Source organism: Erpetoichthys calabaricus, chromosome 5, assembly GCF_900747795.2.
Source record: "Erpetoichthys calabaricus chromosome 5, fErpCal1.3, whole genome shotgun sequence".
Classification (NCBI taxonomy): domain Eukaryota; kingdom Metazoa; phylum Chordata; class Cladistia; order Polypteriformes; family Polypteridae; genus Erpetoichthys; species Erpetoichthys calabaricus.
The window spans coordinates 13,445,228-13,459,295 of record NC_041398.2 but is presented as its reverse complement, the minus strand read 5'-3'; the positions used below and the strand labels follow the sequence as shown (position 1 = coordinate 13,459,295).

At 43.7% G+C, this 14,068-nt stretch overlaps 2 protein-coding genes across 4 annotated transcripts in view; both read right to left on the bottom strand.

Annotated features, from left to right (window-relative positions):
• LOC114641741 (zona pellucida sperm-binding protein 4-like) overlaps positions 1 to 14,068 on the bottom strand; it is a 271,334-nt gene that overhangs the window by 3,800 nt on the left and 253,466 nt on the right. The window contains exons 12-13 of one of the 3 annotated variants that reach the window (XM_051927431.1): positions 9,295 to 9,417; positions 9,101 to 9,188 (exon numbers count right to left, since the gene is read on the bottom strand). In XM_051927431.1, the coding sequence (XP_051783391.1) occupies positions 9,101 to 9,188; positions 9,295 to 9,417 (211 nt within the window). Of the gene's footprint in view, positions 1 to 9,043; positions 9,189 to 9,294; positions 9,418 to 14,068 lie in introns of those variants that run through there. The other 2 variants (XM_051927433.1, XM_051927432.1) reach the window with 2 other exon arrangements.
• Positions 1 to 14,068, bottom strand: part of LOC114641722 (zona pellucida sperm-binding protein 4-like) — a 177,463-nt gene that overhangs the window by 82,364 nt on the left and 81,031 nt on the right. The window contains exons 4-5 of the mRNA XM_051927462.1: positions 11,271 to 11,343; positions 11,040 to 11,204 (exon numbers count right to left, since the gene is read on the bottom strand). Of these exons, the coding sequence (XP_051783422.1) occupies positions 11,040 to 11,204; positions 11,271 to 11,343 (238 nt within the window). The remainder of the gene's footprint in view (positions 1 to 11,039; positions 11,205 to 11,270; positions 11,344 to 14,068) is intronic.

Here is a 14,068-nt window from a genome sequence, read left to right as displayed (position 1 = left end):
TCCAAGTAGATATTGCTGCAGACCGGAGTATAATGGGCGTGACAAATCAGCCAATCATATATTACATTTGTGTACGTCAGGCACTTATCACCCAATTGCAAATGTAAACGTCGCGGTCAATCACCTTTTTATTCAGCAAATCGCCAATCGGTGTTATCTGTCATTCACGTTCCACTGTAGCCAATTGCCTTACTGATATTTAAAAAGAAAGGTGTGAGTAATTTCTAAAGGTGGACGGTCAGGATAAAGTGACTGTGAGAGACGAAGTGTATATTCATAAAATACATCTGCGTCCATAGTGTACTAGTGCCACGATCTTACACTATAGTACTCTGTCCAGTGTATTATTACGACTGCAGTATATGTTTACCACCATCATTTATGGTTAGCAGTTTTGAAAAATAATGATCATAAAAGTTTTGATATGAGATAATTATTGTTACTGAACAACATCGGAAGAAAATTTCAATCAGCATATGAATACAAATTTGTGTCCGCCTAATTGTAATGGATTGAGGTTGACTTAAGTGTGGGCTCTACTTGATTAAGTCAGTCAAATTTAAAGAAATGTTTGACTGTTGTTGTTTACTCGAATGTCCTAATGAAATAGTCGCCTACATTTAACAGGTCTCCTTAAAGACGGGCTATGAATGTATTACAATTTTAAACTTTGAATAAATCCTCGGAGTTAAATATTTACTTCTATAGTACACAACCCTAAAAATGTGTTTTAGGACCATTGACATGAAAAAGACAAGAACGATCATGTGAGCCTCGGTGGACCGGGTGCCAGTTGCCACATTCTGATTTTCTTGTATCGAAGATTAATATGATTGTTAACTTTTTTAAGACTATTTTATATTTACATATACATACCGATGCCCTAAGCACTGTTTACTTTGTGTAATAGTTAATCCAGCTGCTGCCCTTTGACCAGCCTGTCCAGCTTTGTCATGTACCAGTTTCCAGTCAGTGCCTGTGGCAGCACAGTTCAGGTGAGACTCCATCTGGGGGACGTCATAACATTTGCCCAGTGTCGGTTCAGAAGATGTTTGGCTTGAAAAAATGTGATGGGCAAATAAATCTGAACTTCACCCCACATAAAACAATGTTAAGATGTCACCAATCTGCTTGATTTCTGGTTTAGAATTCTGAGAATAATTCTAAAGTGCAAAATGGGGTGCTAGTGGTACGGAAAGGTGGCCTCACCCAATCAGTTGGGGCCAGCAGTTATTGTAATGTCCCTGTTTCAGGTGGATGGTGGCAATGTGACTAACCCGAATACCCTGTCTGCTGCCATCAATGTGAGGAGTGGTCCAGAGGGCTCCATCACCAGGGACAGTGTCTACAAGTAAGGCTTCTGGACCTGCTTCCTCTAACCCTAAATGTGCTCTACCTGCTATGATGTGATGTTTCTCTCCTCAGGTTGTTCTTCCAGTGCACCTACTCAGAAAACCAGGATGTGCAAGTGGAGGCTGAGGTGTATACTGTGGCGCCACCTCCTCCAGTAGTAGAGCAAGGGCCATTTAACCTGGAATTGGTCATTGCAAAAGATACTTCATGGGGTGGGATCCCTGTGGGCTTATCAGCTGATTCCTTAAAAAGCAATCTCTGAATGAACCTCCTCTAGAACATAGTGGCATTCATATGAGAAGATCATTTTCAGGCCTACCTGAAATTCTTCCCTGTAACCAAAATCTCTTTTCCATGTCTAGATTCCTCCTATGGCTTCTACTATGTGGATGCTGACTACCCAGTGACCAAAACTCTGAGGGATCCTGTGGTTGTGGACGTGCACATCATGAACAGGACTGACCCTAACCTTGTTCTGACTCTTGGGGACTGCTGGGTCACTTCAGGACCTTCTGCTTCTAGCAAGCCCCAGTGGAGCCTTCTTGTGAATGGGTAGGTGCCCCCCTTTGTGAGGATGGTGTTAGGATTGTCGTGGCTCTTCAGTGCTAACTTGGGGGTCTGCTTTGCCCAAGTGCCCATTCACAGGGGACTGTGGACAGCACATCTGGAGTGGCCTACCCAAGTCATTACAAGAGATTTGAGATGTTTGCTTTAGTGGATCCTGTAGCTCAGCGAGTCTTGGCTGAAAAGGTGGGTTTCCTTGCCATGTACAGATTCTGCATCATGGCTGCTTTTGAGGCTCTTGTGGTCATGTTCCATGTTTCTTTAGGACTTCAGTCTGCAGTGAAGCAGAATCAGAGTTCTTGTAAAAGAACTGAGAAGGAGTTGTAGGTGTCCAGTTGTGGTGCTCCTACCAAGTGTGATTTTCCCTTTTCTATCTGTAGATGTTCATCTACTGTGTTAGTGCTGCCTGCTATCCCTTTGCAGCAAAACCCTGTTCCTAGAGCTGCCCTGTGAGAAGTGAGTAGCTTAATTCAAATGAATTGACCAGAGATGCTGTGATAAACAGATCTAAATCCTATTATGTGATATCATCTACTGTTACATTCTCCTCCTTAATTCTACAATTTTTATTTTAATACTGTATTGAGGATTTGTTCTGTTTTGTGTATTGTATTGACCCCCTTCTTTTTGACACCCACAGCACCTAGATAGGGGTCTCTCTTTTTAACTGCCTTTCCTGAGGTGTCTTCCATTTTTTCCCTACAAGGGTTTTCTTATCTTCTTAGAGAGTCAAGTCTGGGGGTCTGTCAAGAGGCATGGCCTGTTAAAGCCCATTGTGGCACTTCTTGTGCGATTTTGGGCTACACAAAAATAAATTGTATTGTATTGTATGTTGACGATCTTCGTAGAACATTTACTCCATATTTGGAATACATAGCTTTGTTAAATGCAGAGAGGAGTGGAGGCAGTTTGGCTCCTAATGCCTTAGTTGAACTAACCCTTACTCCCTTCTGCTATCAGGATCTGGCAGAGCTGCAGACAATTTGGCATGAATTACTTCATCCAAGAAGAATGTGCTCCTTCACAGTGGTCCAGTGGTCTTTGAGGCTGATCAGGTGCGAAGAATCAGGCTGGAGCAGGAAGGTAACCATCTTGGAGTAGGCCAGAGTTCTACTTGTGGGTTTGGCTGATCCTTTGTCTTCATCCTTCACTGTATGACTTAGAGACTAAATGTCCTTTGTCTTCCTCCCACAGCCCCTTTTCCCACTGGATACCTGGTGCTGGGAGTTGCAGCTGCCATGTTGATGGTGGTGCAGATGTTGGCTGTACTTGCTGTGAGGAAGTTGAACTGACAAAAAGTGAATCTGAGGATTTAATAAATTTTCTTAGCTACATGAATGGCTTTAGTATTTTTATTTTTTTTTTTTTTTACTGTGGCAATTTAAAACAACAACTGAGTTAGAGGGGGACATTGAAGAGTGAGCTGCTGCTTTGGGTTTTGGTTTTATACAAAGTGGGATTTCTGGAGGTTGGCCTGCTCACAACTCCTAGGTGGTAGCACCTGCCGTCACTGAACACTTGCACTGATCCTTCAATTCCTGTGACAGGTCCTGATGCTCCCAGTGCGTCACACAGGTCATGGAAGTGGGACACCCCTCCACTCCCATTCTAAGGACTTGCATGGCATTTGACACTCCTAGTTTTACATTCTGAAGTCTTGTGCAGTAGAAAATTGGGCGAATTACCCCTAAATATTGAAATATCATATCATTGTCATTTCTTAGTGGACACCTAGTGCTCAAAATGGAGTATCTTGTTAAATTTCACTTTGTCAGTTGGTCAACTAGATAGATATTTAGGAAAGTATTCACAGTGCATCACATTTTCCACATTTTGTTATGTTACAGCCTTATTCCCAAATGGATTAAATTCATTTTTTTCCTCAGAATTCTACACACAACACCCCATAATGACAACGTGAAAAAAGTCTACTTGAGGTTTTTGTAAATTTATTAAAATTAAAAAAAATGAGAAAGCACATGTCCATAAGTATTCACAGCCTTTGCCGTGAAGCTCCAAATTGAGCTCAGGTGCCTCCTGTTTCCCCTGATCATCCTTGATATGTTTCTGCAGCTTCATTGGAGTCCACCTGTGGTAAATTCAATTGACTGGACAGGACTTGGAAAGGCACACACCTGTCTGTAGAAGGTCCCACAGTTGACAGTTCATGTCAGAGCACAAACCAAGCATGAAGTCAAAGGAATTGTCTGTAGACCTCCGAGACAGGATTGTCTCGAGGCACAAATCTGGGGAAGGTTACAGAACAATTTCTGCTGCTTTGAAGGTCCCAGTGAGAAACTTCAAATATAAAATATAAAACAAAGCAAAAACACTTGTACAAAAATGGTAACGTTTCCATGAATGGGGGGTCTCGGAGACCCCCAACTACTTTGTGATACTGTAGCACTTATTTGCACTAAGCTAATGAGAAGTGGATTCCGGCACATTTTTCAAGACAACACAAAATGGCCGTCTTATTACCTTGAAAGGGAAAGAATTTGAAAATCTGTGACTGGGGGTCTTGGAGACCCTCCCCCAATTCATGGATTAGGGTTAAATAATGAATACTGTTAATAATTACAAATTGTGACGGAGCAGTGGCACTGCTGCCTCGTAGGGAGTCACATCACTGGTGTTCCCCACCTTTTTTTTTTTTTTTACCCCCCTGGTGGGTTTCCATAATGTGCTCCGGTTTCCTTCCAAGGACATGCAGGTCTGGTGGTGCTAAAATGACCCATGTGTGTGTGTGTGCTCGTTTTCACCTTGCAATGTCTTGATGCCTCATCCAGGGTTTGTTTCTGCTTCGCGCCTGATGATTGCTGGAATGGGCACATTCCTGGACTGATGGATGTAATCATTAAACATCCATCCCTTCCAGAGATATTGTGGCAAGGTGCCCATGGCATTTAATGGTGGTTTCAGGAATGAGGAGACCCCCCCCCACACACACACACACTCAAAACCACGCTCTGAAACTGCTGACAGTCCCACCCAGCTACCCAGATATCATTTCAATGGACTTCTGTGCACTTTTTAAGGAGACCTCCTAAAAGAGCTGAACTTCATGAAAAGAAATTTAAGGGAATGTCGGAGAAGAGGTTCGAGTTTTATTATTTACTTCAATTTCACTCGCACCAGATCAAAAGTTCACTTTTCTGGTCAAGCTGATTTGCAATGACCTTCATAGCCCAAGTCACCGGGAAAAGCAGAAATGGATCTCATGAAGAAGAGCATCACGGTCAAGACAAAACAGCGTCACTACTTTTGTGAACGCCTTTAGCCAAAGCAACTTCCATTGGAGCCATGCGGTGGACTTATTTCTAGTGTAGAAGTTAATATTTAATGAGGCTTCATATGTAAAGTAGACAAAGCTCATGAAAGGTCAACAGGTCCAGAGGCCCGTTTTTAGTTCCTCACATCATCAGAGCTTGGATTTTTTTTTTTTTTTTTTTACCTAACCACCCCAATCTTTAGGATAAACTCAGGATTAGGGAATTTTATTGATTGGGTTGAAAACGGAACATCAGACCAGCGTGGCAAGGGGGGGGACAGTGTTTTGGACTTCCAGCCTGTGAGACATCCACAAACTTTACAATAGAATTCAAGTACAGCTTGTATTGGTCCGGTGCCACCAAGATTCACGCCAATCGAGAAGATGGGGATTTATTTATTATGATGGTGGAGATTGCAGGGATGCACCCAGCCTTGGCCTGCCATTCACACACTCACAGAGACAAAAAGCCATCGGAAATAAAAATAGCAAATAATGAATGTATTAACACGAATCATGAAAACAAATGATCCCATCCCAGTTCCTTTATGGTGATGTACAATAAAACATGAAAACCAACCACAACAATAAAACACTCACTCACTATAAAGTCCACGGGGAAACTGCAACGGATAAAATGTAATGAAGATAGATAATCCAAAGATCAGCACGTCGAAGGGGGGAATGTAAAAAAAAAAAAATAAAGCCCTACCGGTAGTTCCCAAAATGGTGAAGACTGGTTCAGGAGCGCTCCCTTCTTCTCAAGATGTCCATAAATCCCTAGACAGACAGTCCTCAAGTAACAGGCAGACAATCCAGACACCAACCAAGAAACGTGCCGGGCCATTATGATTAAGCACAAGTAACCCAACAGAATGCAGACAGACAGGAACGTGAAACACAAAATAATCCTTCCTTTTGGTCATTTTGCCCCCCTCCCCCTTTTTTTAAAAAGCCACACTGACCCCCATTTGATCCCAACAGCCCCTGCACCTTCATGAATCAGACCCAATGCAGGGTGTTGCACTTTCAATCTCTAGTAGCACCGTTACAAGCTCATCCAACCACCATTGCTTTATTTAGGCAAAGTACGGCGGCTTATGATTGGCATTGAATTCCAAACCACTCTCTAATGAAACCCTCTAGAGCAGAGGTGGCAAACTCCAAGCCTGGAGGGCCGCAGTGGCTGTAGGTTTTCCTTCTCACCCTTTTCCTAATCAGTGATCAGTTTTCACTGCTACTTAACTCCTTTTACATTCCGTTTTAGATAGATTTTCCCTGTTAGAAGAGTTCAGCCCTCTGAATTGATTCCTTTCTTCATTAAAGGACAGCCAAGCAGAAATGAGATGTGAAACAAACTAACAGATTAGCAGCTAAACTGGGGCTTCAAACTCCACTTTCTTAATGAGAATCCAATTCTTGATGTTAATTAACCTCATTTAATTCTGTGGCTTGTTGCTGCTCTCATTCTGCCACAGCACACATGTTGAAAACTGTTTTTCTGTTCTAAGAGCACTGTCAAAATGTTGGGGCGACTTGAGAGAGATCAACCTTACCACGACCATCATCTCTCTTTAATTTCAGGTATAGTGTAATGGGCACAGGTCATGTGGTGGCTTGTTTTGCTGCCAATTAAAGTATGGGGCCTGAGTCAAATTAAAAGAAGTAACCAGCAGCAGAAACTGTTCAATAATTAAGATGGTAAGAATGAAAGCATGCAGCCCTTGAGGCCTGGATTTCACCACCCCTGCCCTATTGGTTTGTTGTAAGAATGGTAACAAGTTGATCAGTCCACCTTCACTTCTCATACCAGATGGACACGAGAACTTTAATCTTGGCAGCCCTATTGCAGTAGACATGTGGCCCATTCTCATTACTCCATTTGAAGACCTCATGATGGAAAAGCAAGCTGGACTGAAGACAAGCCAAGACTGGTCTATGGAATCAAATTACACTGCTACTGCAGCTGCAAGGCCATGGTTTACCACCATGCAAATCGCATCTTTAAAGACTTTGGCCAAATTACTAATAAATGTGTGAAGTAACTCCTGCCCGCTTCTTTACTCAAATTGCTACAGCAGTAGCAAGGGAAGGAAGTGGAAATGCTAAAGTACCTGAGAATGGGAAGTACATTAGATAGAGAAAGCAAGGTCACCATAGGACATTAAACCAAGAAGACAAGCTGCAATTCATAACATTGGTCCCCTTGCAGCCAAAGTGACTTTTAAAGGTCACAGTGGTGGGATTTCTTTAATCCCCAAGCTCTGGCATGGAGGTTTAACACCTTAACCATTACAAAACACACTGCCATCGGGAGCTTTTTGTTCATGAAAAAGATTATACAAACCCACAGGACTGGAGGTACATCCAGTTAACCGATGCGAGAATAAAATGGTGGAGGTCATTGGTACTTGTAATGTGTTATGCTTTCTGGTTCTTAACGAGATTGCATGATCAAGGTTTGAAAGAAAATCATGAAGGTGGTTAGGAGGACCAGGGTATTAGATATTTAAGTAAATCGCAAGAAGAAATTCACATACGGCAGCAGCAGCCAGATGAAAAAAAAAAAAATAAAATAAAAAAAACACATTAAAGATTGATTGATAACAATGCAGGAAAAAAAGACTAACTTTGTATGTTAAATGTTCTCAATTCCACCCGGGGTGGGGGGGGGGGGGGGGGGGGGGGGAAACAATCTTCTCAGTCTGGCAGTAGAGCAAGACAGGGACAGCAGTCTGTCACTGAAGCTACTCTTCTGTCTGGAGAAGACACTGTTTAGTGGATTCTCCATTATTGATAGGAGCCTGCCTTCCTCACCCGTTTGTCAAGGAACGAGGCGTACTTTATGCTGCCTCCCCAGCACACCACAACCGTCTGATAAAACACCTACAGCATCTTATTGAAGATGGATGCCAGCCTTTTAAGGAAGTATAAGCAGCTCTGTCCTTGTACACAGAGCATCAGTATTGGCAGTCCAGTCTAAGTTAACATTCAGCTGCACTCCCAGGTATTTATAGGTCTGCACACAGTCACGTCTGATGATCACGGGGTCCATGAGGGGTCTGGTCCTCCTAAAATCCACCACCAGCTCCTTGGTTTTGCTGGTGTCCAGGTGTAGGTGGTTTGAGTCACACCAATTAAAGTCATTGATTAGGTCCATATACTATTAAAAGGAAGGCTGACGATATACAATCTAGGAAATGACCACCATATGCATGTCAAGAGTTAAGGAAAAAAAAAAAAAAAAAAAGTTCTGTTGAGTAATGCACAATTAACAGGACAAACCATATAAGCAAGAGAAAAACAATTGAAAGAGGTTTATTTGCGACCCGAGTCAGTTTTAAATTGCGCCCCCCCTCCCCCCCGTGTTTTCTTGAACCCCTAATTTATTCCTATTTTTGCTGCTGATACAAATCGCTACAAGTTTAAAATTTCCCTACGAATAGCAAAATTATGCCACATATGGCAACATTCGTGCCCCTTTGTTACTTCATGCAGTTGTCTAGGGCAGCTGTTTTCACACTGGTAGGGGGCATGAAGTCAAGCAACCTACCCTGAAGGCAGAGGTACGAGAGCGGGGATCAAAGGTTCACATAGATGTTTAATGTCCCCCACATCATTAGTATGGCAAACTTACAACTTTGCATGTAGGTCTGCATGTGAACAGTTACTACAAAGTACATAAAACAAGCTCCCCCACGGGTCATCTGCAACTTCCAAGCAACAACTCCTCAAGAGTTCCTTCTGTGTGCCAAAGTGTGGACTACCCCTCCAAAAATCTGAATGGTATGAAGTCAAAAACTCCAAAGCATAACCACCCATCTACTCCCGCACCGGAGCAATAAGAAAACTCAAATTTTGTACCCCAAAAAGGTTTATTAAAATTTCAGATTCACTTTTTGACTGTTCAACCTCCTCACAGCAACTACAGCCAAAATCAGGACCATCATCAACATGGCAACTGCAACTCCCAGCACCAGGTATCCAGTAGGAAAAGGGGCTGTGGGAGGAAGACCAAGGACATTTACTCTCCAAGCCGTACAGTGAAGGATGAAGACCTCAAACAGATATCTGGCCTACTCCAGTAGGAAAATCAAGATGGTTACCTTGCTGCTGGAGTCTGGAAGTTAGCACCTGGTCAGCCTCAATGACAACAGGACCACTGTGAAGGAGCACATTCTTCCTGGAGGAAGCAATTCGTGCCAACTTGTCTGCAGCTCTGCCAGATCCTGAAAGAATGTGGGGAGAAGAGGGTTACTTCAAAAACTACCTTAAGAGCCATCTTGAGAAACCCAAATGCTTCCAGTCATCTAACTCGGCATGTTAGAAATCTATTCATTCCAAATATGAAGTCAATGTTCCACAAAGATAACCAGCATCACTGGTCTGTTAGTTTGAAGCAGGCTACGCACTTCTTGCAGGGCAGCTCTGAGTACAGGGGTCTGTGGCAGAGGGATAACAGGCAGCAGCAACACAGTAGATGAAGATCTACAAAGAAAGGACAATGGTGAAGCCACACAATCACTCATAGCCCCAGAACTGAAGAGTCCTTGCCCCGTGGATACCCAAAACTAGAGCCCACCACAGTACTACTTCGAGTAAGGCCATAGGTGCCTCAAAGCAGCACAAAACAGTATTTCTACCTTTTCAGCCAAGGCTTGCTGAGCTACAGGGTCCACAAAAGCAAACATCTCAAACACAAATCTCTTGTAATGACTTGGGTAGGCCACTCCAGATGTGCCGTCCACAGTCAACAAGCTGGTCAAGTAGTTGTCGCCCGTGTATGGGCACCTGGGACAAGCAGACTCCCTAGTTAGCACTGAACAGCCAAAACTATCCCAACACCATCCTCACACGAGGAGCACCTACCCATTAACCAGAAGGCTCCACTGGGGCTGGCTGGAAGCAGAAGGTCCTGGGGTGACCCAGCAGTCCCCAAGAGTCAGAACAAGATTAGGGTCAGTCCTGTTCACGATGTGCACTTCCACAGCCACAGGATCCCTCAGAGTTTTGGTCACTGGGTAGTCAGCATCCACATAGTAGGAGCCATAGGTGGGATCTGACCATGGAGAGAAGGGGGAATTAACAGCTAAGCTACAAATCCACAGATTTGTAAAAGAATGTCAAATGAAATGAGCCACCACCCCCTACAATACCTGTTGCAATGACCAATTCCAGGTCAAATGGCCCTTTCTCTACTACTGGAAGAGGTGGTGCCACAGTATACACCTCAGCCTCCACTTGCACATCCTGGCTTCCAGAGTAGGTGCACTGGAAGAACAACCTGAGGAGAGAAACACCACATCATAGCAGGTAGAGCACATTTAGGGTTAGAGGAAGCAGGTTCAGAAGCCTTACTTGTAGACACTGTCCCTGGTGATGGAGCCCTCTGGACCACTGCTCACAGTGATGGCAGCAGACATGGTGTTCTGATAAGTCACATTGCCACCAGCCAGCTGAAAACAGGAACTTTACAATTACTGCTGACCAGGAAGTTAGTACAGGATTTGGGGGGTTACATTTAAATACCCAGCACTCAAGATCACAAGTAGCAGGAGAGCCCCCTGCTCCTATATATCCCCCAGATGGAGTCTCACCTGAACTGTGCTGCCACAGGCACTGACTGGAAACTGGTACACAACAAAGCTGGACAGGCTGGTCACAGGGCTGCAACTGCTGTCCACCAACTGGATGGACCCAAGATCCAGAGGAGGAAGGGTCACATTCTCCGACACCACCACCACAAACTGGCCATCCAGGGTGCACTGCACAGTCACTGGCCAAAGCAAACACAAGCATAAATATCCAGTAGCAGACACCTTTGCTCACTCACACCCCCCAAACCACTCACCATCATTGGCATAGTAGCATGGACTGGTGCTGCTACTCGAATCATAGCAACAGTTGTTGGCTTCACAATCTGCTGGATTGATAGATGAAGACCCTCCACAAGGGAGCTTCTCACTGTCAGTAACTGTGCATCTCTCATTAACAATGACTTTAACAGCTCGCCAATCTGTGAAAGATTCTATTTAGAAGATGGCAGAGACACTCCAGGTGCTAATCTAGAAAAGTAGTATACCTGGCTTAGGACATGTGAAGGTTTTGATATTTGATCTTGATCCAACGGCAATTGTCATTACATACTGGGAGCCCTAAAGAGAACAGGAGAGGCACAAACCAGGATATACAGCTTGATTAAAAACCACCAACGGCTGAAGTGCCGGCGCTACTCACCTGCTCAGCTACATAACCGTACGGAGAAGAAAAGGGCACCGTTAGTGTGGTGCGACCAGACTGTCCACGGAGAACGATTGCTGGGAGATCTTTGGTCACCTTTACCAGTCCGGCTCTCGTCTCTAAAGGAATACAAAAAAAAAAAAATAGGGGACGACATTTAGTTAAATAAGCAGGTACGGACAAGTCCCAGTGATTGAAGACACGGCGCACTCACTCTGGATAAAAACGGTCGGAGAGCCTTCAAATGACAGCGTCATCGTCTCCTCATCACATTTCTTAGTCACGCGGACATCCCCGAAGACAAACTGAGCGCCTGACACGCAAACGACCAGCCAGAAAAGACACCAACAATCTAAACACGCCATGCTGTAAATGCGCCCAACAGGAACACCACATGAACAAGAGAGCGCGCGCGGGGGTTTAAATTATCTGTGGCGGCGGCGCGTGCACGTGACACGTTAGTGAGAAGGCGCGAGAATGGAGCGCGGGAAATGGGCGGCAGTCCTTTAGCTCGTGTGAGTTTATTGAGCAATCAGCACGTCACAGCATCGGACTGATCCGTCTAACCGTAGACCGTGCAGAAGTGTCCGCGCTGCGGGGCGACGTGTCTCTTCATTTAATGACCCCCATCAGGAAACATCAAGGAAGATGAGAAACGTGACAACTACGTGTATTTATAGAGAGGGACTTTGTAAAAAAGAAGATTTGGGAATAATTCGTTATGTATAATGATTGGGAAATGAAGCCTCGTGAAGCTTTGAGGCTTTCTTTCTATTTGTGCTGAAAACGATTCGAAGCTTTGAAGCCTCATCTCCAGTATGAACACCGACATCTGGTGGTTAACTGAGGTCAAGGCAAGAAATCAATAGTGCAAGTGAAGCGACCTTCGCTGTTTCAGCCTCACGTCACCAGTAAAAGGTCAGAAAAGTCTGTGTTCATTTTATTCTGCTTATGGTACTTGTCCATTAATTTAACTTTTATACGTCGTTTTCCGCTGTTAGTCACCATCTGTCACCAAAGCTCTCCAAATTTCTCTGTCCTCACAACCCAACATTGTCGAATGAGAATGATGCATATAGGCTACCTCTTAAATTAGCGCAAAAGCTGTCAAATTGACAAAGCGCTGTCAAACAAATACAAGTAGATATTGCTGCAGACCGGAGTATAATGTGCGTGACAAATCAACCAATCATATATTACATTTGTGTACGTCAGGCACTTATCACCCAATTGCAAATGTAAACGTCGCGGTCAATCACCTTTTTATTCAGCAAATCGCCAATCGGTGTTATCTGTCATTCACGTTCCACTGTAGCCAATTGCCTTACTGATATTTAAAAAGAAAGGTGTGAGTAATTTCTAAAGGTGGACGGTCAGGATAAAGTGACTGTGAGAGACGAAGTGTATATTCATAAAATACATCTGCGTCCATAGTGTACTAGTGTCACTATCTTACACTATAGTACTCTGTCGATTGTATTATTACGACTGCAGTGTATGTTTACCACCATCATTTATGGTTAGCAGTTTTGAAAAATAATGATCGTAAAAGTTTTGATATGATATAATTATTGTTACTAAACAACATCTGAAGAAAATTTCAATCAGCATATGAATACAAATTTGTGTCCGCCTAATTGTAATGGATTGAGGTTGACTTAAGTGTGGGCTCTACTTGATTAAGTCAGTCAGATTTAAAGAAATGTTTGACTGTTGTTGTTTACTCGAATGTCCTAATGAAATAGTCGCCCACATTTAACAGGTCTCCTTAAAGACGGGCTATGAACGTATTACAATTTTAAACTTTGAATAAATCCTCGGAGTTAAATATTTACTTCTATAATACACAACCCTAAAAATGTGTTTTAGGACCATTGACATGAAAAAGACAAGAACGATCATGGGAGCCTCAGTGGACCGGGTGCCAGTTGCCACATTCTGATTTTCTTGTATTGAAGATTAATATGATTGTTAACTTTTGTTAAGACTATTTTGTATTTACATATACATACCGATGCCCTATGCACTGTCTACTTTGTGTAATAGTTAATCCAGCTGCTGCACTGTGACCAGCCTGTCCAGCTTTGTCATGTACCAGTTTCCAGTCAGTGCCTGTGGCAGCACAGTTCACGTGAGGCTCCATCTGGGGGACGTCATAACATTTGCCCAGTGTCGGTTCAGAAGATGTTTGGCTTGAAAAAATTTGATGGGCAAACACAATCTGAACTTCACCCCACATAAAACAATGTTAAGATGTCACCAATCTGCTTGATTTCTGGTTTAGAATTCTGAGAATAATTCTAAAGTGCAAAATGGGGTGCTAGTGGTATGGAAAGGTGGCCTCACCCAATCAGTTGGGGCCAGCAGTGATTGTAATGTCCCTGTTTCAGGTGGCTGGTGGCAATGTGACTTACCAGAACACCATGTCTGCTGCCATCACTGTGAGGAGTGGTCCAGAGGGCTCCATCACCAGGGACAGTGTCTACAAGTAAGGCTTCTGGACCTGCTTCCTCTAACCCTAAATGTGCTCTACCTGCTATGATGTGATGTTTCTCTCCTCAGGTTGTTCTTCCAGTGCACCTACTCGGGAAGCCAGGATGTGCAAGTGGAGGCTGAGGTGTATACTGTGGAGCCACCTCT